This window comes from Bos indicus x Bos taurus, chromosome 6 (genome assembly GCF_003369695.1).
Source record: "Bos indicus x Bos taurus breed Angus x Brahman F1 hybrid chromosome 6, Bos_hybrid_MaternalHap_v2.0, whole genome shotgun sequence".
In the NCBI taxonomy this organism is placed as follows: Eukaryota; Metazoa; Chordata; class Mammalia; order Artiodactyla; family Bovidae; genus Bos; species Bos indicus x Bos taurus.
The window spans coordinates 110,304,420-110,329,851 of NC_040081.1; the positions used below are offsets into that span (position 1 = coordinate 110,304,420).

The 25,432-nt window shown below is 40.7% G+C and overlaps 1 protein-coding gene across 7 annotated transcripts in view; it reads left to right on the plus strand.

Annotated features, from left to right (window-relative positions):
• Positions 1 to 22,301, plus strand: part of CC2D2A (coiled-coil and C2 domain containing 2A) — a 131,294-nt gene extending 108,993 nt beyond the window's left edge. For all 7 annotated transcript variants that reach the window (XM_027545069.1, XM_027545067.1, XM_027545066.1 and 4 more), the window contains 8 exons: positions 1,299 to 1,502; positions 5,115 to 5,204; positions 7,133 to 7,246; positions 9,656 to 9,790; positions 14,603 to 14,725; positions 19,368 to 19,426; positions 20,246 to 20,420; positions 21,972 to 22,301. In XM_027545069.1, coding sequence (XP_027400870.1) covers positions 1,299 to 1,502; positions 5,115 to 5,204; positions 7,133 to 7,246; positions 9,656 to 9,790; positions 14,603 to 14,725; positions 19,368 to 19,426; positions 20,246 to 20,420; positions 21,972 to 22,160 — 1,089 coding nt within the window. In that variant the 3' untranslated portion in view covers positions 22,161 to 22,301. The remainder of the gene's footprint in view (positions 1 to 1,298; positions 1,503 to 5,114; positions 5,205 to 7,132; positions 7,247 to 9,655; positions 9,791 to 14,602; positions 14,726 to 19,367; positions 19,427 to 20,245; positions 20,421 to 21,971) is intronic.
• Positions 22,302 to 25,432: the final 3,131 nt, after the last annotated feature.

The window sequence follows — 25,432 nt, forward strand, 5'->3', positions numbered from 1 at the left end:
ATCAACCATACATAAATTTTTATACTAAACAACAAAAATCTTATAAGAACACTTAAATATCTGCTTTATTCATGCTACTTTTTAGCAATGCCTTTAAGGAAAAATGACACCATATGTCCAGAGACAAGTGAAATCTGTTTCATCTGCTTGAGTTACTAAAAAGGCTGAGATTTGGCTCAGCTTGGATCAGAGAACCACTTTTTAAAGTATTTTATAAATGTTTAAGTATTATATCCTTCACATTTCTAGTTCTGCTTCCTTCTACTTCAGGCTCATTACTGTTATTTATTACATTGGCTATGGATTAAAACCTTTTAACACATCCATATATACTTGTTGCTTCCCAGTGGCTAAGCAGTAAAGAAGCTGCCTGCCAATGCAGGAGATGCGAGTTCGATCCCAGGTTGGGAAGATCCCCTGGAGAAAGAAATGGCAACCGACTCCAGTGTTCTTGCCTGGGAAATGCCATGGACAGAGGAGCCTGGCGGGCTGCAGTCCATGGGGTCAAAGAGCTGGCGCAACTGAGCACAGATGCATGGATATATACTTATACATGTTGTCCTTTTAACATGAGCTGCTTTAGCTTTGCACTTGAGACATTAGGTTTCTGAGTCCCTCTAACACCAACATCAAAATACACATAAAACTATTGCTTGGACTCATCAATCAGAATCAGTACATCATAGCTTAACTTTTATGTGTTGCTTTATTAATCTAATACTTTCCATATGGCTGTATGCCTAATGACTACTTTCTTGCTGTTGTTCAGTCACTGAGTTGTGTCTGACTCTTTGCGACACCTGGACTTCAGAACGCCAGGCTTCGCTGTCCTTCACTATCTCCCAGGATTTGCTCAAACCATGTCCATTGAGTCAGTGATGCTCTCTAACCATCTCATCCTGTGCTGCCCCCTCCTCCTCCTGCCTTCAATCTTTCCCAGCATCAGGGTCTTTTCCAATGAGTCAGCTCTTTGCATCAGGTGACCAAAGTATTGGAGCTTCAGCTTCAGCATCAGTCTTTCCAATGAATATCCAGGATTGACTTCTTTTAGGATTGCCTGGTTTGATCTCCTTTCAATGTCATTGAATTTTTAATGAGTCATTTTTAATGAGTCCATCTGATTTTTAGATTATAAATACAATTAAATAAGGCTTCAGGAACACCAGGGCATGACAGTGTTGTTAAGGGGGGGTCACCGAATCACACCTCCTGAAGCACATGTTGAGTCCACGTTGACTGTGGGATCCGAACAGGTTCCACCATATCTCCTGTAATCATACACATCTTTCCTTTTGAAGTTTGATTCTCAGGAAGATGAGAAATTGCTTCAAGCAACAGAGAAGTTTCGAGCTGAGTGTGCCGTGAAGTTTCCCAACCGGCAGTGCCTCACCACAGTGGTTGACGTTAGCGGGAAGACCGTCTTCGTCACTCGTTATCTCAAGCCTTTAAACCCTCCTCAGGAGCTCCTTGATGCTTACCCCAACAACCCCCAGGCAACAGCGGTAAGCATTTCATAGCGAATCAGTATCGGTGCTTAAAAGGTTTTAAAATTCAGTATGTGAAAGTCGCTCAGTTGTGTCTGACGCTTTGCGGCCCCATGGACTCTATGTAGCCTGCCAGGCTCCTCTGTCCATGGAATTCTCTGGGCCAGAATACCAGAATGGGTAGCCATTCTCTTCTCCAGGAGATCTTCCCAACCTAAGGATCAAACCCAGGTCTCCCGCATTGCAGGCAGATTCTTTACCATCTGAGCCACTAGGGAAGCCCAAAGTTCAGTATGTTACCCTCTTAATTATCATATTTCATGGTACTTAGGATAGTAACTATGTCAAGAACATTAGTGATTAATGATTAAGATTTTTTTTAGTACCACGAGGCTTCCTTTCCTTACAGAAGTCTGAAGGTACCAGCAAGGTACCCTTGCTCCATTCGTTCAGTGAATTCATTAATTATTGAGTGCTTACTGTGGCCCTGACATTACACTGGGTGCTGGAAAATTAACACCTGGAAGACGCTCCCCATGAGTACAGCATTTAGGACATCTCCACAAAGCACATCCCTACCAGGCTGTTAAATGTGCATTGTTCTCTGCCTGTAAAGAACCACACCTATCAGAGTCTCAAATGAACAGAACTGTGTGTTGAATAGACTACTCTTTTTATCCTTTCCAGCTTATTTATTTTATACATAAACGTTGCACCGTCTTTTTTTTTTTTTAACTTCTTTTTAAATTTTTTCAAATTATTAAAATATGATAATACATTTATAGGAGACTTGGAAAATACAGACCATGTAGTTCCACTATATATTACAATTATTTTTTTAAGTAGATACATTAAGATTTTTAGTTGGAGTTTCAGTATCAAACTCTCAAAAATTAATAGAATGAATATATAGAGACGTAGAAGGATATAGTAGACCTGAAAAGCACAATGAACCAATTCAAGGTAATTAAGATTTATACAATTTTCACACAACAGTAGGATACAAATGCTATTCAAGTTCCCGTAGACTGTAAACCAGGAGACACTGGAACATATCCAGGGATATACGACCAGGTACAAAACTTTCATGATATAAAGGTATTAAAATCATACAAAGTCTTGAACAGGCTATTCTTAATTGAACACTGTAACTCTTAACTGTCTTTGGAGAGTGGATTGTAAGACAGTAACCCCTGCTAGTGAGTTATTAATATAGCAATTTAGGGACAGAGAAGGAAGGCTCTCAGAAAATCCTAGATGCAACACATAATGACAGGTAAAGAAAACAGGAAATCTGTGTAGAATTCAACAAGTGATGGCACCCCACTCCAGTACTCTTGCCTGGAAAATCCCATGGATGGAGGAGCCTGGTGGGCTGCAGTCCATGGGGTTGCGAAGAGTCGGACATGACTGAGCAACTTCACTTTGATTTTTCACTTTCATGCATTGGAGAAGGAAATGGCCACCCACTCCAGTGTTCTTGCCTGGAGAATCCCAGGGACGGGGGAGCCTGGTGGGCTGCCGTCTATGGGGTTACACAGAGTCGGACACGACTGAAGCGACTTAGCAGTAGCAGCAGGTGGCTCAGACAGTAAAGAATCCACCTGCAATGCAGGAGACCTGGGTTCGATCCTAGGTCGGGAAGATGCCCTGGAGAAGGAAACGGCTACCCACTCCAGTATTCTTGCCTGGAGGATCCCGTGGGCAGAGCAGCCTGGTAGGCTATAGCCCATGTTGGAAAGAGTCAGACATCACTGAGTGACTGACACTTTCTTTCACTTTCAACAAGCATTGTCTTCATAGAAATAATATAAAACCTGTGTGGTTGAAAAATCAAGATAAAACAAAAATCCTGAAAAACATGTATATATGTCAGGACGGATTGATGAGACCATTTTAATGCCCTATATTTTCCAAGGGCAAAGATAAATGTTTTTAACTTTAGAAAGAAAGTGAAAGTGAAGTCGCTCAGTCATGTCCGACTCTTTGCTACGCCATGAACTGTTGCCTACGAGGCTCCTCCATTCATGGGATTTTCCAGGCAAGAGTACTGGAGTGGGTTGCCGTTCCCTTCTCCAGGGAATCTTCCCAACCCAGGGATTGAACCCAGGTCTCCTGCATTGCAGGCATACACTTTACAATCTGAGCTACCAGGAAAGCCCAACTTTAGAGTTCAAGTTAAATATTCAAATTGAAATTTCTAGATTAACAACTTAAAAGAATCTTAAAAATTGGGTATAACTTCCAAACTAGCAGAAGATAAAATAACAAAATGGAGTAAAGAGAGTGAGAAGGGGAAAAAACACTGAAAAAGTGTGAAAAATAAAAAGCACAGAATAAGGTAGTAGAAATAGTCTAAATATTTACCAGTAATCACAATCAAAGTGAAGGGATTAAACTTTCCAGTTAAAACACAGACTGTACAGCTAGATTTTTAAAACACTTTGTAGTGGAACTTGACACACTGATTCTAATATTTATACAGCAGTGCAAAGAGCCAAAAATAGCAAAATAATCCTGCAGAGTAAGAAGAGCTCAGTGGGAAGATCTACCATGTCATATAGTCACTAAGGTAAAATCGTACTGACACGCAGATAAAAAAAGAGAATTTAAAAATCCAGAATAGAGCTACACAAATATGACCCACTCAAACCTGATGTATGACAAAGCTGGCACTGGAAATTAGTAAAGGAAAAACTATTACATAAACTGTAGTGGGATCACTGATTTTACATATGGAAAAAAGATAAACATCAATTCCTGCTTCACACCATTCAACAGATAGACTGAGAACTTAAATATGAAAGGCATTTTTATCCATAAGACCTGATATAGGAAGATCATTAAACAAGCCAGAAAAAAGCACTGACTATAAAGAGAAAGCATAAACTTGACCACATTACGACTGAGAACCTGAGTCTAACAAAAGAACAGCACAAAGGAAATGAAAAGACAAGCCACAGTCGCGAGAGGATGTTTATAGCTGAGCCACCAGGGAAGTCATATAATAGACAAAAGAATAGTAATTAAAATATATTTTTTAAAAACTACAAATAAACTTGAAAATATACAAAATACTTAAATACAAAGTCACAGAAGTAGAAACATGAAGGGCCAATAAGCATATAAAAAGATGCTCGTCCTCCTTAGAAATTACAGAAATATGAATGGCAACCACAGCGATGCACCAGCCTTGGTTTCTAAATACCACGGTTCTCTATCTAAATGCATAGAGTTGGACACGACTTAGCGACTGAACAACAGCTATCTAAACAGAACCAGGACTTATTAGAGAAATGGGTGCTCAGGAAAATAAAAGACGATCCTGGAGAGTTCTAACAGTAAGGGGAAAGGAAAAAGAAGACGAGGACATTTCAAAGACACACAAGAGCCTTCTGTAAAAGGCTTTCTTCATCTGTCAAAGATGGATAATAGCAATAGTCTTCCTCGGGATGTTTGGAGAGGATTAAACGAGATACTATTAACACAACACTTAGTTAGCACTTGTGAGGATTCATTTTGTTCACATAAATGTCTGTGGTACATGAAATTTTCTTGCAAGAAATGAGGTACAGGATCCAGCTTTCTATGGTCTTGGGAAAACAGTTACAGCTAATTTTGTTTAAACAGGAACTGGTGGCCCGATACGTGTCTCTGATTCCTTTCTTGCCCGACACGGTCTCCTTTGCTGGTGTCTGTGACCTGTGGAGCACTTCGGATGTAAGTATTCTTCCTCACAGATGTGCTGGCTTCATGGAATATCAGTAAATGGCTTGCTTAATTTTAAATTGCAACATTTAAAATTATAAAAGTTAGTCATTATAAAAGTCTACATGGCCATCTGTTTAACAGAATGAACTACATTCATTCTGAAATACTTTTTTCTTCCTGGTTCAATCTACCCACACTTCAGGAGTTATGCAAAAAACTGTTTAACAGAATGAACTAAATTCATTCTGAAATACTTTTTTCTTCCTGGTTCAGTCTACCCACACTTCAGGAGTTATGCAAAAACTAATTATGTGTGCATATACACACACACTACTTCAGATGTCTTAATGCTGATTTGTCCCCCCAATGTTTTATTCATAAAATAATCAAAATCACATTTTATATTACATTGGAAATTGCATATTCCTTAATTTATGGGGGCCTCTTAAGGCATGTCATTATTCAGGTAGTAAGTATTTCTTCGTTCCCTGACACATGTCAGACACTATACAGAGTTCAGGCTATGAGCAGAAGAAACATGGCCTCTGACCTCTTGGAACTTACAATCAATGTATGCTAGCTACATAAACTTCGGAATGAGTCTTCAATGGTATAAACATGTATTATCACTGGTATTCATTTGGCTTCTGGATCTCAGCTACTGTGTTGGCATAAAGTTGAACTGTGATACACAACTCCCTTCGAAGAATAGCTCTAAAAGGAAGAAACTGAAGTATACTTTGAATTATTTGTTCCCCAATATATTTTAGAAACACAGTGTTCACAATTTTAGAGATAAAATTTCACAACCTTAAGATATTTAAAAGAAGACATACAATGAATAGAAGAGCTATGTGCTCTAGAGCCAGACAAGCTTTCCACTTCCTAGGTATTGCTTCATCTCTCTGTGCCTCCACTTCCTCATCTGTAAAATGGGAAGATGAGAGTATGGCCTTCAAAGGTTTATTCCAGGATCCAGTGAACTGACTCATGTGGTGTGCTTAAAAAACAGTGTGGCGCTGGGATGGGAGGTCAGGATGTGAACAGGCAGAGCACAGAGGATTTCCAGGGCAATGAAAACACACCACATGATACCACAATGACTGATTCGTCAAACTCACAGAACGCACAACACCAAGAGGGAGCCCTGTATGTAAACTATGCTCTTTAGGTGATTATGGTGTCAGTGTGGGTTTATCAGCTCTAACACGTGTCCCGCTCTGGTTGGGGATGTTGATGATGTGCATGTGTGGGAACAAGAAAACATGGGAAATATCTGTAGCTTCTTTCCAGCGTTGCTGTGAAGCTAAAACTGCTCTAGAAAATAAAGTCTTTAAAAAGAAAGTGTTAGCACATACTGCTACTGCTAAGTCACTTCAGTTCTGTCCGACTCTTCGACCCCATAGACGGCAGCCCACCAGGATCCCCCGTCCCTGGGATTCTCCAAATCCCTGAGTTCTAAAGATACTAAGCATGCTAAACAAACAAACAAAAAAAGAACACTGGAGTGGGTTGCCATTTCCTTCTCCAATGCATGAAAGTGAAAAGTGAAAGTGAAGTCACTCAGTCATGTCCGACTGTTAGTGACCCCATGGACCGCAGCCTACCAGGCTCCTCCGCCCATGGGATTTTCCAGGCAAGAGTACTGGAGTGGGGTGCCATTGCCTTCTCCACATAGAGGGCTATCATATATAAGTTCAACATGAAAACTGAAACTTTGAAATTTATCTCCCTGACCCCACCCCACAATCGATTCTAGAAATTCATGTCATTGAAATGTCAGAGAAAACACCATGTCCAACTAAAATTGGGTGTTTTTTTAAACAATATATCTTATCTTTTAAACCACTAGTTTTAAGAGTGTCTTTTAAAAATCCTATACGGCCCGTCTAGAGTGAAGCAGCCAATGAACATAATTTTTCTTTCCTTTTGTTCAGCAATTTCTCGATCTCCTGGCAGGAGATGAAGAAGAACACGCAGTTTTACTATGCAATTACTTCCTCTCCATGGGAAAGAAGGCCTGGCTGGTGACGGGCAATGCTATTCCCGAGGTAGGACCATTAGGCTGGCTCTCTCTGAGAAGGTCATTGTCTAACATGGTGCTGTTATGTTCCAGGTCACGGGCAGGACTTATTTTCATAGCAGTTCTTGGAGCTGCAAAGTAGCCCAGAGAAGCCACAGTAGGGAGAGAGAACCAGTGATGAGACATGACAGGGTTTTCGGGGTACTTGAGCCCTATACGTTTGAGGATGTTCTGGGCAAATCTGAGCCCTTTTCCACCCATCACCCCCACCTGGCTCTGCCCTCCCGCCCATCTTACGAAGAGTTCTGATTCCCTCAGCTATCGAGTGTTATTCATGCTGAGGAATGAAAGGATCTGAAGAAGTGTGGCCAGGGTAGAGATCCTTTCACGCCTGCTTCTTCCACAAGCAGTTGCTGTTAGGCTGGCATGCGAAGCAGAACAAGGCAGATAACCACAGGGGCAAAGAGAAGAATGTTCATGCCATGTACTGGTGTCTCTGTTATTTTTATTAGACCAGAAATAGAGACTACTAAAATCTGTTTCCCCAGCCCACTGCAAATACCCCTAAACTGGGGGCAGGTTGGGGGTAGTTTGAGGGTACAAATTTTAAAAAGTCTCATGGATTGAAGCAGCTTAACTTAAAAGTGTTTCAGAAAACAGGTTCCCAGGCTCTGGGAATCCTTGGTGACTAGACAGCACAGGCTGCTGCTAGACAGGCAAGGTCACAACTGAACCCTAAGTCATTTTCAGTCTCTGTCTTCCAGAGAGCCTGGAACCGGGAAAAGAGTACAGGACTAGGAAGTCCCCAGGCCCGGGTCCAAGGCTCTGCCCACTCCTGACAAGCTGCATGACTCTAAACGATTTGCTTCACAACTCTGAGCCTCATATAAAGAAAGTTGGGATGATAATTTCTACCCCACCTTCCCCAGAAGCCTAGAGTGAGCATCAATGAAATCACACAAGAAATAAACGAATGAATAAATGCACACTGTAAAAGGAGGGTCTAATAATGCACGAGTATTCTGAATAAAAAGTTAACATCCCTCTGCAAGTTTTCACTCCCAAGCCCACCCCTCCTCGGGTATACTCAACCGTCAAGAGTTCAGAAGTATCCTTTCACAGTACTTTCTATTCGTTTACGTAATTATAAAAGTGTATCACATATCAATCCCTGTATTAGAAACAGGAATTTTCAAATTCTGTTTCGAATTTTCCTTCTAAACAGGAATTAAAAGTATTATTCAGATATAATCAGCCTTCTGAATACTTAAAAGGCAAGCTTGCTCACTCTAAAAAGAAAACCCAGTTACTATTTATTTCCATCAATAATCATGCTTCAGCCAATCTTAAGATATCTTGCCATTTTCAACACCATGGATGGACCTAGAGGGTACTATGCTAAGTGGAATAAGTCAGAGAAAGACAAATAATGTAATGTGGAATCTAAAAGCCAAAGTAAATTAACAAAATAATGAAACAGAAACAGAATCACAGATACAGCAAAAAACGCAGGTGATTGCCAGGGGTTGGGGGGCGGACAGTGGCGAGGAGAGAAATATGTGAGGAGGGTTCAGTACAAACTTTCAGTTACAAAATAAATGAGTTACAGCTACTCATCGTGAAATGTATAGTGTGGGAAATATAGTTAACAATTATGTAATGTCTAACAGATGATAACCAGACATCACGATGATCATTTTGAAATGTACAGAAATATCAAATCACTATATTGTTTACCAGGAATTAACACAGTGTTGTAGGTCAATTATACTCCAAAACAAACAAACTCAAAGAAAAGAGATCAGATTTGTGGCTACCAGAGGCAGGGGACTGGGGAGTTAGAATTAGATAAGATAATCAAAGGGTACAAACCTCCAGTTATAAAACAAGTTCTCAGGATGCAATGTACAATATACTAAAGATAATTCACATTGCTGTACATTGTAAATGAAAACTGTTAAGAGAGTAAATCTTAAGGGTTCTCATCACAAGAAAAAAAATTTTTTCTTGTCTATTTAAAGACATCTATATGAGATGATGGATGTTCACTAAACGTATTGTGGCCACCATTTGATGATGTAAGTAAGTTATATTGGACTCCTTAGACTTACACAGCACTGTATGCCAATTATATCAAAAAAAATTGAAAATATATGTATCCCATTTAACTTTTAAAAACAAGATACATTAGTTCAGTAACATGACCATCCCTATTTGGTCACCATACTGAAGTAGTTGAAGGGGCAAGAATTATGCAAGAGTAAACTTTTGATTTTATTAATTCAACATAATCTAGAACTTCAAACTAATTTTCACCATTAGCCATGGGGTTTAGAAATTAGATGTCCAACTAAAATAATGAACTGTCTGTACAAACTCCTCTTGGCCCTAATTGCATAATTAATTGGAAATTGGCTTAATGGCTGTTTTCTTTCAGGGTCCAACCGCCTATGTGCTAACTCGGGAACAAAGTCACTATTTAATATGGAACCCCTGCAGTGGACATTTTTATGGACAATTTGATACTTTCTGCCCCTTAAAAAGTGTGAGCTGCTTAATAGGTCCTGATAATGTAAGTATTACCATTTCCTCTGAAATATGGTTGGTTGACTATTTTTTTTAACTGACCTATTAATTTTAATAATATTTGTGTGCCAGAAAATTTACATATATATGTATATGTGTGTGTGTGTGTATATATATATATATATATGTATATATATATATATAAAATTGTTGCTGTTCAGTCACTAAGTCATGTCCAGCTCTTTGCAACCCCATGTACTGCAGCACGTCAGGCTCCTTCTTCCTCCACTATCTCCTGGACTTTGCTCAAGTTCATGTCCATTGAGTTGTACTGGACCTGGTGGCTCAGACAGTAAAGAATCAGCCTGTAATGTAGGGGATCCAGTTTTGATCTCTGGGTCGGGGAGATCCCCTGGAGAAAGGCACGGCAAACCATTCCAGTATTCTTGGCTGGAGACTTCCATGGAATGAGGAGTCTGGCGAGCTACAGTCCATGGGGTTGCAAAGAGTCAGACGTGACTGAGAAACTATCACTTTTACTTTTCACACTCAATTAATTATTGAGTTGGTATTGGTAATTAAAGATAGTGTCAAGCAAAGGTACTCCATAAGGCACTGGTTAAAAACATGAGTTATTAGATCTCACTGCCTGAGTTTAAACTCCAATGTCAATGTTTACCAGTTGTGTATGCTTAGGAAAGTTTCTTAATCTTAAACAGCATCAGTTTCTTCCCCGGTTAAATGAAGGTATTTGCTAGTAAGTACAGAGTAGTTGTGAGAAGTAAATGAGATAATCAATACAAAGCAACTATCACACAGTAGCAACCCCGTGTTGGCTCCTGTGACTGTTTTTATGATCATCATCTACCTTAGGAATCTCTGAACTGACTACTAAAATGATTCAGAAGAATCATTTCAACAGGTAGCCCCAATATATGTATTCTTATTTGTAAATTATATACTTACTTATGTATCAATACATTATTTACATTACACAGAGAAGACATATCTTTCTTAAAGAGAGATAATTAGAGGGTCTAAAATTTCTTCCCATGTCACTGTGATGTGCTCCCTGCTGTGAAGGCCTCTGGTCTACGGGTTACTACCAGGAGTAGAGATAAGACACGCTGAGCACCCAGCAAAGTACCTGTCTGCCACAGGGATTCAGCAAACAGTAACTATTATTAACCACAAGTGTGAAAAGAGAAGTGCAGTATCCCGTGTGCATGGTACTGTTTTTAATTAAAAGCATAGGGATAATCACAGATGATCTGCTAAGCTCCATCTACATGTAGAGAAGCACTTTAAGGTCATATTAGTAGTCAGGCAGAGTCAGTGGGTACTGGAAAAGCCTTCGAAGAATTCCATTCTCTGTCAGAATTACTAGCTCTCAAAACAATTACCGTATGGCTGACCAATTCACATCAAGCCAAGTGCTGTGAGCAAGAAAGAAGCCTTTCCTCCTCTTCTGTCAAGACGGACAGCAGTGGCTCAGGGTGCCGGCAGCGGCTGGGAGGGAACCTGCTCGAAGCCTCGGTCACCCTCCAGAGGACCCGCCCGAGGCTCACTTTCTGGGTCCGGCCCTCTGAACCTCCACTGCCTCTGCTCCACCACCTCCTTAAGAGACTGCCAGGCTTTCTCCTCCTTCACTCCTCTGCCAAGAAGTCAGTCCTTTCCATCCATGTTTGTGTTTCCACTCCCGCTCCAACACTTGCCTCTGTTAAGTTTTCTCTGTCATTCTCTGTAGATATGCTTCTCCCAACCCAGCTATACCCTAAACTACCACTGCCCCTCCTTCTCTTCCTTCCAAAATTCTTTAAATTCTATTTATATGCCCTGCTTCCACTTTCTCAGACTTTATTGCTGTTGTTAAGTCGCCCAGTCGTGTCCGACTCTTTGCGACCCCATGGACTGCAGCACACCAGGCCTCGCTGTCCATCACCAACTCCCGGAGTTTGCCCAAGTTCATATCCATTGCATCAGTGATGCCATCCAGCCATCTCATCCCCGATGCCCTTTTCTCCTTCTCAGACTTCAATCCTCTATAATCTAGTCCTCTTCCCTAATCAGCCTACAGAATTAAACTCTGAGAAGTACCATTGTCTTACTAATGGATAAATAAGTCCAGTGGTTTATTCTCCTCACTCATTTCTCCTTTTCTATGGCACATGACACAACTAATCACCTCTTCATGAAAAAAAAAAAAAAAAAAACACTTGACCATCCTTGGTTTACTAGTAAAGGACTGTTGGTTTTCATTTCTCTGCAACAGCTTCTCAGGTTTCTGGCACTAACTTTTCTTTCCACACTTTGAAAGTAGATTTTCCTGAAAATTCTATATTTAGATTTCTTGCAGAACCACACTTACTATTCATTATAGCTCTATCTAGTTTATCCTGGCAAAAAAAAAAAAGTCATAATTCTATCACTAGCCCAGGAATCTTTGGAACCTGAATCTTCAACTGTTTGCTAGACAGCAAGGTGCTGATCAAAATCTCAAACTCAGGACATCCAGAACTCAAGTCATTTTTCCTTTATCTCTGAAAACAGCCCCTCCTCCTGGCCCTCCCACTTCTACAGAGGTCAGGCACTCAGATTCAAACCCCGGAACTGTCCTTGAGTTTCCCCCTCCCCTACTTCCTACTTCAATCCTATTAACAGATATTAGTACCAAATGATACAGATACCGCCCCTTCTGTTTTCCAGGTCGTGTCATTATTATTTCGTCCTGCATTACTATAAATAGCCAAGTAAATTATCTGTCTCCAGCTCCGTCCATCGTTTGGTCCTCTGATGCCTGGTTATTTCCGAGTGTTCAGCTTTCCTCGTGCGATGGCTCAGAAAGTACTGAAGGCACCTCACTGTATATAAATTGAAGAATAAACGTCTCACCTTGGATTCTAATCTGACTTCAGCTGTCTTCCCAGTGCTATTTCCGACTGCTTTTCTGCACATTCCCTACCCTACAGCCAGACTGTAGTTCTTAAAAACCTTGCCTTCTTAAAACTACTTGCCCCTATCCCTGTCTAGTCTCCAGAGCAAATAATATTCCTGTTAAAACAGAAGGCAGATTTTCATCCCTTTGCTTAAAATACTCCAGTGACTTCTTGGCTCAGTCCAAAGTCAGAGCCTGAACCTTTACAGTGGCCCCAAGGCTTCCACGACCTGACACCTGCCTGGCCCCATCTTCCCTGATCCCTTTCTTGCTTCTACGTGCTCACTCCTCTGAAGTCACCTTGTTCTCTTTGCTGTCCCTCAAACACGCTTTGCATTTGCTATCTCCTCTGCATGGATGACCCTTCCCCTTACCAGACAGCTTAATTCTCCCCTCACTTCATGCTCTCTCCAGTGAAAACATCCGTGTGTGTGTGTGTGTGTGCGTGTGCGTGTGTAGTCACTTATGTCCGACTCTGCGACCCTGTCCAGGGATTCTCCAGGCAAGAATACTGGAGTGGGTTGCCATTCTTGCCTAGCCCCCAATCTCACCTCTTACTGCATAGCTTTCTCTATAACCCATGTTAAGTTTAACTATTGCCACAACAAAGCACTAAAAGCTCATCCTCAAACTAAATGGCTTCAGACCGTTATTCTCATGGACCCGTCAGCCAGCCAGGATGGTTCTGCTGACAAGGCTGGGAGCGCCCTGCTTCATGCGTTTTTATTCTGGGACTTGGGGCAATGACAGTCGGCGGGGGCACAAGAGGGCAAGTAGGAACATGCAGAGCTTCTCTGGGGGCTGGGACACAGAATAGTGACACCATCGGTCACGCTATGCCTCTCTACTTAGCACAAGTCAAGAGCCAAGGAAATACATTTCTAATTTCTACCCTTTTAGTGGCGGGCTTCCTGGGTGGCTCAGTGGTAAAGAATCCACCTGCTAATGCAGGAGATGCAGGTTCAGGCCCTGGGTCGGAAAGACCCCCTAGAGAAGGAAATGGCAACCCACTCAAGTATTCTTGCCTGGAGAATCCCATGGACAGAGGTACCTTGACGGCTACAGTCCATGGGGTCACAAAAGAGTTGGGCACAACTTAGTGACTAAACAACAACTGCCAAGTAACAGGGCAGAGGCTGTAGGTATAGGCAGGGGTGCAGAACTGGGCCAGTGATACTCTCTCCCACGCCACGTATCGTCTGATATCCCATCTATCTGTTTGTCTGCACTGTCTTCTCATTAGCTACTACGTGCCGGTAGAAACTCTGTTTCATTTACAACTTTATCCACGACTGTATTAGAACTGAGCCTAGATATAAGATGCTTGACGATTATGTTGAATGGGACAAATTCACCACTCAGGCGCACAGTTACAGGTAGGTAGTCATGCCTATCACATGCCAACCAGGAGCTGTGCCAGACACTAATGACGCAGTGGTGAATACAGCACGGGACAGAAGTCCTCAGGGAAACATCTCAGTCTAGTGAGACAAACAACAATAAATACAAACAGTAGTAATAAAATAGCTAACAGCTCCTGAGGACTTAGTATGTACTAGGCATTGTTCTAAAGAGACGTAAATAAATTAACTCGCTTAATCTTATGAGGTAAGTACTATTATCCCACTTTTATAGAGGAGGTAAGTTTCTAATCACCAGGAACTACCTTATTTCAGCAATCTACATTCAATAGTAAGGTCCACCTCGACTGCAGGTATACAAAAATGTAAAGAAATGGCCCATGGCAACTACGTGATGCCACTGATTGTAAAATGCTTGTCGGTGTTAAGAATCAAAACATGACAAAAAATGGGCAAGCAGTGTGTCGTCTTGCTGTCTCTCTGCTGCCTCTCTTGAAACACTCACACGTGTATACACATACATCTGCCACCATATACACTAATGTAGTCTTGTCTTTTTTAGATTTGGTTTAATATTCAACAATATGATTCCCCACTACGGATAAATTTTGATGTCACCAAGCCCAAGCTATGGAAATCTTTCTTTTCAAGAAGTCTTCCATATCCTGGCCTTTCCAGTGTTCAGGTATGTATATATTTTTATTAACAATTAAATGTAGACAGACAGGTCTTCCCTGGTGGTTCAGATAGTAAACAACCTGCCGGCAATGGAGGAGATGCGGGTTCAATCCCTGGTTTGGGAAGATCCCCTGGAGAAGGAAATCGCAATCTACTCCAGTGTTCTTGCCTGGGGATTCCCACGGACAGAGGAGCCTGGTGGGCTACAGTCCATGGGGTTGCAAAAGAGTCAGACACGACTGAACAACTAATACTTTTACTTTCAAATGCAGACAAAGAAAGGGAGGAATTTGACATCGTTATACTGGGTAGCCAGATATTTTTTGATCCTTAATTCCACTCCTAGGTATTTAGTCTAGGATAATTCTTCATTTTCAAACTTAGTTAAGGCTAATTCCCAATAAGAAACAGACCATCATATGATGAACCACTATACATACATAAAAGAATAAATTTGATAGAGTCCTGTGACAAAATATATTTCATTTAATTTTTCAGATGCTGGTCTCAATTCAATAAATTAACTTCATCACATGTTTCATGTTGAAACATGAAATCAAAGTTCAGGGCATGATCCAGGATGGACTCATTAATTTAGAGGGTCCTGGACATTATTAGATTATAAATAGCAAGCCTGAGATGTATTATGAAAACTTTAAATTTGATAGCTATCAGTTCAGTTCAGTTCAGTCGCTCAGTCGTGTCCGACTCTTTGCGACCCCATGAATCCCAGCACGCCAGGCCTCCCTGTCCATCACCAACTCCCGGAGTTCACTCAGACTCACGTCCATCGAGTCAGTGATGCCATCCAGCCATCTCATCCTCTGTCGTCCCCTTCTCCTCCTGCCCCCAATCCCTCCCAGCATCAGAGTCTTTTCCAATGAGTCAACTCTTCGCATGAGGTGGCCAAAGTACTAGAGTTTCAGCTTTAGCATCATTGCTTCCAAAGAACACCCAGGGCTGATCTCCTTCAGAATGGACTGGTTGGATCTCCTTGCAGTCCAAGGGACTCTCAAGAGTCTTCTCCAACACCACAGTTCAAAAGCATCAATTCTTCGGCGCTCAGCCTTCTTCACAGTCCAACTCTCACATCCATACATGACCACAGGAAAACCCATAGCCTTGGCTAGACGAACCTTTGCTGGCAAAGTAATGTCTCTGCTTTTGAATATGCTATCTAGGTTGGTCATAACTTTCCTTCCAAGGAGTAAGTGTCTTTTAATTTCATGGCTGCAGTCACCATCTGCAGTGATTTTGGAGCCCCCAAAAATAAAGTGTGATACTGTTTCCACTGTTTCCCCATCTATTTGCCATGAAGTGATGGGACCGGATGCCATGATCTTAGTTTTCTGAATGTTGAGCTTTAAGCCAACTTTTTCACTCTCCACTTTCACTTTCATCAAGAGGCTTTTGAGTTCCTCTTCACTTTCTGCCATAAGGGTGGTGTCATCTGCATGTCTGAGGTGATTGATATTTCTCCTGGCAATCTGGATTCCAGCTTCTGTTTCTTCCAGTCTAGCATTTCTCATGATGTACTCTGCATATAAGTTAAATAAACAGGGTGACAATATACAACCTTGACGTACTCCTTTTCCTATTTGGAACCAGTCTGTTGTTCCATGTCCAGTTCTAATTGTTGCTTCCTGACCTGCATACAGATTTCTCAAGGGGCAGATCAGGTGGTCTGGTATTCCCATCTCTTTCAGAATTTTCCACAGTTTATTGTGATCCACACAGTCAAAGGGTTTGGCATAGTCAATAAAGCAGAAATAGATGTTTTTCTGGAACTCTCTTGCTTTTTCCATGATCCAGCGGATGTTGGCAATTTGATCTCTGGTTCCACTGCCTTTTCTAAAACCAGCTTGAACATCAGGAAGTTCACGGTTCACATATTGCTGAGGCCTGGCTTGGAGAATTTTGAGCATTACTTTACTAGCGTGTGAGATGAGTGCAATTGTGTGGTAGTTTGAGCATTCTTTGACATTGCCTTTCTTTGGGATTGGAATGAAAACTGACCTTTTCCAGTCCTGTGGCCACTGCTGAGTTTTCCAAATTTGCTAGCATATTGAGTGCAGCACTTTCACAGCATCATCTTTCAGGATTTGGAATAGCTCAAATGGAATTCTATCACCTCCACTAGCTTTGTTCATAGTGATGTTTTCTAAGGCCGACTGGACTTCACATTCCAGGATGTCTGGCTCTAGGTCAGTGATGACACCAACCTGATTATCTGGGTCGTGAAGAGCTTTTTTGTACAGTTCTTCTGTGTATTCTTGCCATCTCTTCTTAATATCTTCTGCTTCTGTTAGGTCCATACCATTTCTGTCCTTTATCGAGCCCATCTTAGCATGAAATGTTCCCTTGCTATCTCTAATATTCTTGAAGAGATCTCTAGTCTTCCCCATTCTGTTGTTTTCCTCTATTTCTTTGCATTGATCGCTGAAGAAGGCTTTCTTATCTCTTCTTGCTATTCTTTGGAACTCTGCGTTCAGATGTTTATATCTTTCCTTTTCTCCTTTGCTTTTCACTTCTCTTCTTTTCACAGCTATTTGTAAGGCCTCCCCAGACAGCCATTTTGCTTTTTAGCATTTCTTTTCCATGGGGATGATCCTGATCCCCATCTCCTGTACAATGTCATGAACCTCATTCCATAGCTCATCAGGCACTCTATCTATCAGATCTAGGCCTTTAAATTTCTCACTTCCACTGTATAATCATAAGGGATTTGATTTAGGTCATACCTGAATGGTCTAGTGGTTTTCCCTACTTTCTTCAATTTAAGTCTGAATTTGGCAAGAAGGAGTTCATGATCTGAGCCACAGTCAGCTCCTGGTCTTGTTTTTGTTGACTGTATAAAGCTTCTCCATCTTTGGCTGCAAAGAATGTAATCAATCTGATTTCAGTGTTGACCATCTGGTGATGTCCATGTGTAGAGTCTTCTCTTGTGTTGTTGGAAGAGGGTGTTGCTATGACCAGTGCATTTTCTTGGCAGAACTCTATTAGTCTTTGCCCTGCTTCATTCCGTATTCCAAGGTAAATTTGCCTGTTACTCCAGGTGTTTCTTGACTTCCTACTTTTGCATTCCAGTCCCCTATAATGAAAAGGACATCTTTTTGGGGTGTTAGTTCTAAAAGGTCTTGTAGGTCTTCATAGAACCATTCAACTTCAGCTTCTTCAGCGTTACTGGTTGGGGCATAGACTTGGATTACTGTGACACTTAATGGTTTGCCTTGGAAACGAACAGAGATCATTCTGTCGTTTTTGAGATTGCATCCAAGTACTGCATTTAGGACTCTTTTGTTGACCATGATGGCTACTCCATTTCTTCTGAGGGATTCCTGCCCGCAGTAGTAGATATAATGGTCATCTGAGTTAAATTCACCCATTCCAGTCCATTTCAGTTCGCTGATTCCTAGAATGTTGACATTCACTCTTGCTATCTCTTGTTGCCACTTTCAATTTGCCTTGATTCATGGACCTGACATTCCAGGTTCATATGCAATATTGCTCTTTACAGCATCGGACCTTGCTTCTATCACCAGTCACATCCACAGCTGGGTATTGTTTTTGCTTTGGCTCCATCCCTTCATTCTTTCTGGAGTTATTTCTCCACTGATCTCCAGTAGCATATTGGGCACCTACTGACCTGGGGAGTTCCTCTTTCAGTATCCTATCATTTTGCCTTTCCATACTGAACATGGGGTTCTCAAGGCAAGAATACTGAAGTGGTTTCCCATTCCCTTCTCCAGTGGACCACATTCTGTCAGACCTCTCCACCATGACCCGCCCGTCTTGGGTGGCCCCACGGGCATGGCTTAGTTTCACTGAGTTAGACAAGGCTGTGGCCCTAGTGTGATATATACAAACTGTGTAATATAAAATGTATTCTTTGCTGTGGATCAAATCTTTCCAAAAAACATTTTAAGAAAAATCACTGTAGAGAAATTCTTCACGGATACAAGGTAACGTAAAAGTTTGCATAGGAGAATTGTTTGCAGAAGCCTAAGGACTGGAAGGACAGAAGGGGTAAATTATGGTGTATATATAGTGGAGTATTTTATAGTAATTACACAAATGGATCCATATTTATGAATCTTAGTTAAGCACACTGAAAATACGTATTTGCTATCCTCTCTAAATATGTTAAAGGAGAAAATTATATGTTCACAGGATAAAATTACTAAAGTTTAGAAAAGTGAAAAGCAATACAGTATACTGTTTAGGGATATGTATATCTGTAGTTAAATCACAAACACAGTTCACTAATTTGCCTGTCTGCACTGACTATAACGTAAACACCGCAAGAGCGGGGATTCTGTTCATATGGGCTACATCCTCTTCACCTGTTTAAGTGTCTGACACACAGTAGGTCTTCAATACATGTTGAATGAAAGAGTGCTGAAAAAAACAAATTCAGATTGTGGTTACTTCTGTGAGAGAAAGGGTAAGAAAACTGAGAAAGAACTACACAGCACTGTAATTTATTTGTGATGCTTTACTTAAAAGTAGATCTTGGGTACACTGGCATCTGCGATATTATCCTAACTCAATGAAGAGTGCATAATTAAAAAAAATTAGAGAAGGATGTACAGCTATTAAAATAAACTGATTCCTAAAAAATTTCTCAACTGTTTTTTTTTCTTTTATAGCCAGAAGAGCTTATTTACCAGCGCACAGACAAGGTGGCTGCAGCTGAACTGCAAGACAGGTCACATGATAACCCATAAATCCACATGCCGTCTGTCACTAGGAGTGTTACTGTCAAACGAAACAGTTCTCAGCCTGGATCAGTGTGAACGGCAATTAAACTTTAATTTGTGTTTACAAAGTTCCAGTGTGGCCTCTGAATCCCAAGGCTCTGGCATCAGCATGGTGCGAGCCACAGGGCAGTGAAGTCCACCACTGAAGTCACCACCAGTGAAGTTTCTCCAGAAACTTCCCCCCAGATTAGAGTTCAACAGCATGCATGCATGGGTCCCATGCAGTAATCTCACAATCCTGGGCTTAAATAGGCCCATTTTGTCCCATCAGTGGTTCAGTGAACTTCAGCTACTTTCTAAACCTAGCACATGGCATTAATAAGATGGCTGGTAAGAGCCCGTTTGAGGCCCATAATCCTAATCATGAACCCTGTAAAACACAACTTTTATTTTTCCAGTTTCACAAGGCTCAGAGAGGTCCCTGTACTTGTCAGGTGTTTAAGGGGCTTCTGAGCCCAGCCAGACCTTCCCAGTTCCAAAGCCTGTATGTCCTTTCTGCTGTCTCAGGCCACAGGAAGAGGTGCATGTCAAACTGTACAAGATCACAGTGAGCCTTTTATGGTATTATTACTAAAAAACACCCATTTACTCTCAACTCCAAATTTAAAATAAAGTTGTGAGATTCTGAGAACAACTAATAGCTGGAAAAAAAAAAAAATCTTGTTTCTTCTCAAAGTTTCAAAATGCTATTTTTGGTACTTTTGTTTATGAGGGAAAAGTCAAGTCAACCCCAAAAAATGGAGCTTTTTTTTTTTTTTCATAAACAGGATTGAAAAAATACTAAAAGAAAAAATCATGGACTGGCGGCCGCGCCATCTGACTCGGTGGAACAGATACTGCACCTCCATGCTGCGTCACTTCTTGCCTCTCTTAGAAAGGAACCAAGACGACGTGGAGGACGACCACAGAGCAGAACTGCTCAAACAGCTAGGAGACTACAGGGTAAGCAGTCCATTTCAAATTGGAAACTGCTTGGTACGATGGGCTTTGGAATCAAAGTGTCTAGATTACTTCCCAAACTATATAGATGAAGCAGCAGAGACTAAAAAATGTGATTAAAAGTTCATAGCTCAAGAATGAACCCACCATTAAATAGCAAAACGTCTCTATATAACAGAAATATCACCATTTTTTTGTAGGAGGGTCCTATGAAAAATATCTTTTATAAAATCACAAGAGTATTACATAAAATGAAAATGTCTGGCTAAATCATGTTAGACTCAACTGAGCATAAAGGTAAAGCCAACCATTCTTGAGCAGACTTTAAGGATATGACTTTATTCTGATTGCTTTTTGTTGCTAAGAAAAATTCTCCTTACTAGGCAATATATATTCTCTGCTGTCAGTAGTGCTGTGTGTTCATACCCTATAGCTGGATACTGAAACCTAGAAAGCAGTGGCAAACTGAAACAGTAAGCCTCATTGGTCAACAGTATGAAACCAAGCTGGACATTTTTTAAATCTATTTCATTTTACTTCTGGCTGCACGGGGTCTTTGTTGCTGCACACGAGCTTTCTCTAGTTGCAGCAAGCAAGGGCCACTCTAGCTGCGACGCATGGACTTCTCATCGCAGTGGTTTCTCTGGGTGCAGAGCACAGGCTCTAGGCGCGTGAGCTGAGTAGTTGTGGTGCACGGGCTTAGTTCCCCACAGCATGTGGGATCCTCCCGGACCAGGGACAAACCCATGTCCTCTGCGTTGGCAGGCGGCTTCTTAACCACAGGACCACCAGGAAGGTCCCAAGTTGGACGTTTAATTTTATTCAGTGACTAAAACTTACCCTTTGACTTCTAAGGCTAGGTTTCAGCTGCGATGCTTTCAAGTAACAGAAAACTTATTTCAAACAAGCATGAGCATTAACAAATTTTAGGGGTGAGTAGCTATTGGGGCTATACCACGTCTGTACGTCTTCCCACTCTGCCCTCCTCCATGTGATGGCATCATCCACAGACTGGTTTTCCTCATGGGAGCACAGGAATAGTTCCTGGTAGCACTCATATATGGACACACGTGGGCTGGAATAGTTCCTGGTACGGCTCACAAAGGGACACACCTTGCTCTAAGCAGCAGAGAACATCTGTATGCCATTACTCCTTACAAGTTCCCCAGATCACATACCCTCTTTCCTGTAGATCAACACTGAGGCCAGGTAGAATGTGTTCATCTACCCTAGGTTCCTGGTACTGCATGGGTTTCTTTCTATGAAAACTCGGGGCTATGAGGAAGAAGGAAGGGAACAGTGGAGGGTGGCTGGGTGATTAACAGGTATCTTAAACATCAAGTCAGTATGTTAGCAATTAAAACACTTAGCCTCTCTCCATTTTCTATAATGCTAATATATAGCTGAATGGAAAAACAAAGCTAAATAAATGACTTTAAGACCCAAAAGGAAGACTTCCTACTTAGAACTGCACATACTTAATTAGGGGGAAAATACAGTGAAAACTTCACATTCAATAATGATTAAAATGTTGGTTGTTTTGTTTTCCTGCAGTTCTCTGGATTCCCCCTTCACATGCCATACTCTGAGGTGAAGCCTTTGATTGAAGCTGTGTACAGCACTGGAGTACATAATATTGACGCTCCTAATGTTGAATTTGCTTTAGCTGTGTATGTCCACCCATACCCCAGAAATGTTTTGTCTGTCTGGATCTACGTTGCCTCCCTTATACGAAATAGATAATACTTCCCTGTATGTTTTATATCATGTAAAATTTATAATTAAGATGTGAGAATATTTTTTTAAGTGCTCTTGATCTGTCAGAGGAAAGAAAATACTTGCAAATAATGAAATAAAATTATCATGATTTTCAAAATGTGCAAATTTAGTAGTCTGCCTTGTCTCTGCCACTCTGACCCTAAATTCAACTTTGACAACTCAGAGTTCCTATGACCTTTATAGTTCTACGCTTTCACACTTGGCTCACCTTCTACTGGGAATGATCTTCTTCTTTGCCAGTAAGATATCCTGTGCACTTAGATAGAAAGAATTAATATTGTTAAAATAGCTATACTGCTCAAAGCAATCTGTAGATTTAAGGTGCTCACTATCAAATTACCCTTGACATTTTTCATAGAACTGAAACAAATAATCCTAAAATTTCTACGCAACCTCAAAAGACCCAGGATTGCCAAAGTAATCCTGAGGACAAAATCAAAGCAGGAGTAGCAAGCAGTCCTCCCAGACTTCAGACAACACTGTAAAAGCACAGTAATCAAAACAGCATGGTACTGGCACAAAAACACACATATAGATCAACAGAACAGAACAGAGCCCAGAAATAAACCCACACACCTTTGGACAACTGATCCTCAGCAAAGAAGGCAAGGATATACAATGGAGAAAGACAGTCACTTCAGCAAGTGGTGCTGGGAAAGCTGGTTAGCATCACGGAAGTCAATGAATTTTGCACACATACTCACACTGTGAACAAAAATAAACTCAAAATGGTTTAAAGACTCAATCTAAGACATGACACCATAAAACTCCTAGAAGAAAACAAGGTTTTCTGATTTAAATCATAGCAATTTTTTCTTAGATCAGTCACCCAACACAAAAGAAATAAAAAATAAACAAATGGGACCTAATCAAACTTACAAGATTTTGCACAACAAAGGAAACCATTAAAAAAACCAAAAAGACAACCTATGGACTGCAAGAAAACATCTGCAAACGGCATAAACAACAAGGGCTTAATTTCTAAAATCTACACAACAGCTCATACAGCTCAGTATCAAAAAACCAATCTAATCAAAAAGTGGGCAGAAGACCTAAATAAGACATTTCTTCAAAGAAGACATACAGATGACAAACAGGCACATGATGAGATGCTCAATATCTCTAGTTGTAAGAGAAATGTGAATCGAAAATACAGTGAGGGACCACCTCACACAGGTCAGAATGGCCATCATCCAAAAGCCTGTAAGTTAATGCTGGAGAGGGTGTGGAGAATATGGAACCCTCCTACACTGTGAGATACAAATTGGTGAAGCTACTATAGAGGTTCTCTAAAAAAAAAAATAAAAGTAAAGTTATCATATGATCCAGCAATCCCCAAAAGAGATGAAAACTCTAATTTGAAAAGATACATGCCCACTTATGTTCACAGAAGCACTATTCACAATAGCCCTGACATGGCAACAACCTAAATGTCCATCAACATATGAATGGATAAAAAAGATGTGGTACACACAGACAGTGGAATATTACTCAGTCATTAAAAAAGGATGAAATGTTGCCCTTTGTGGCAACATGGATGAACCTTGAGATTATCATATTAAGTAAGTCAAACAAAGACAAATATACCACTTATATGTAGAATCTAAAAAATAAAACAAATGAACTTATTTACAAAGCAGAAACAGACTCACAGACACAGAAACCAAACTTATGGTTACGAAATGGGAAGGGAGAGAGGGATAAATTAGGAATACAAGATTAGCAGATACACCCTACTACATATAAAACAGATGAAGAACAAAGACCCACTGTACAGCACAAAGAACTATATTATCTTGTAAAAACCTAAAATACACTATTCATCTGAAATTAACAATACTATAAATCAACTTTACTTCAATTTCAGAAAAAGAGGTATCCAGGGAGGGTAATTAGGTTATAGAGCACTCAGGATAGACCCCTCAAGTTTGAATTTAGTGCTCTAACAACAGACAGGAGAATTTACTTCACTTCTACACCATGCATGGATACAATGAGATGTCTATCAACAAACCAGAAAGAGACCCCATGAGACACCAGATCTGCCAAAATCTTGACTCTGGACTTCACAGCCTCTAGAAATGTCAGGAATACATGTTATTTAAGCCACCCAGATTATGGCATTCTCTTTTAACAGCCCAAATCAACTAATCAAAAGTCAGGTAATATTAAAAAAAAACTAAATATATGTACTGACATGGAAAGTGGTACACAAAATAGAAACATGTAAAACAGGATTTCTCAACAGCAGCACTACTGACTTTGCTTTCTTCTATGAAATCTTTCTTCTATGCTTTCTTCTCTGCAATCACCCTGTTTTTTCCATCTTTTAAAGGTTAAAACCTTGAAGCTTTCAACAGCTAAGCCAAATATCTCTCTTGGCAAATGTCACATTGCACTTGAAAATATGTGGGTTATTTTCAAATATCTTTTGATACTGATTTCTAAAGTGAGAAGACTCCTTATGATTTCAATATCTTTAGACCACGAAATTTTTGCTCCTTGTTTTCATCCCTAGATATGTTCCAGGGTCTCCTGCTTTATAGTCTATGGGAACTTGAATAGAATTTGTATCCTGCTGTTGTGTGAAAACTGTTTAAATCTTAATTATATTGTATTGGTTCATAGTGCTTTTCAGGTCTACCATATCCTTCTACTTTTGTATCTAATCATTCTGTTCATTTTAGGGAGTTTGATACTGAAAATCCAACTAAAAATCTTAGATCTACTTTAAAAATAATTGTTACAGCAGACCTATATGCAATTTTGTCCAATATTTTCCAGCTCAGTTCAGTTCGGTCACTCAGTCACGTCTGACTCTTTGCGACCTCATGAACTGCAGCACGCCAGCCCTCCCTGTCCATCACCAATTCCCTGAGTCCACCCAAACTCATGTCCATTGAGTCGGTGATGCCATCCAACCATCTCATCCTCTGTCGTCCCCTTCTCCTCCTGTCCTCAATCTTTCCCAGCATCAGGGTCTTTTCAAATGAGTCAGCTCTTCACATCAGGTGGCCAAAGTACTGGAGTTTCAGCTTCAACATCAGTCCTTCCAATGAATCCCCAGGACTGATCTCCTTTAGGATGGACTGGGTGGACCTCCTTGCAATCCAAGGGACTCTCAAGGGTCTTCTCCAACACCCCAGTTCAAAAGCATCAATTCTTGCGCGCTCAGCTTTCTTTAGAGTCCAACTCTCACATCCATACATGACTACTGGAAAAACCATAGCCTTAAC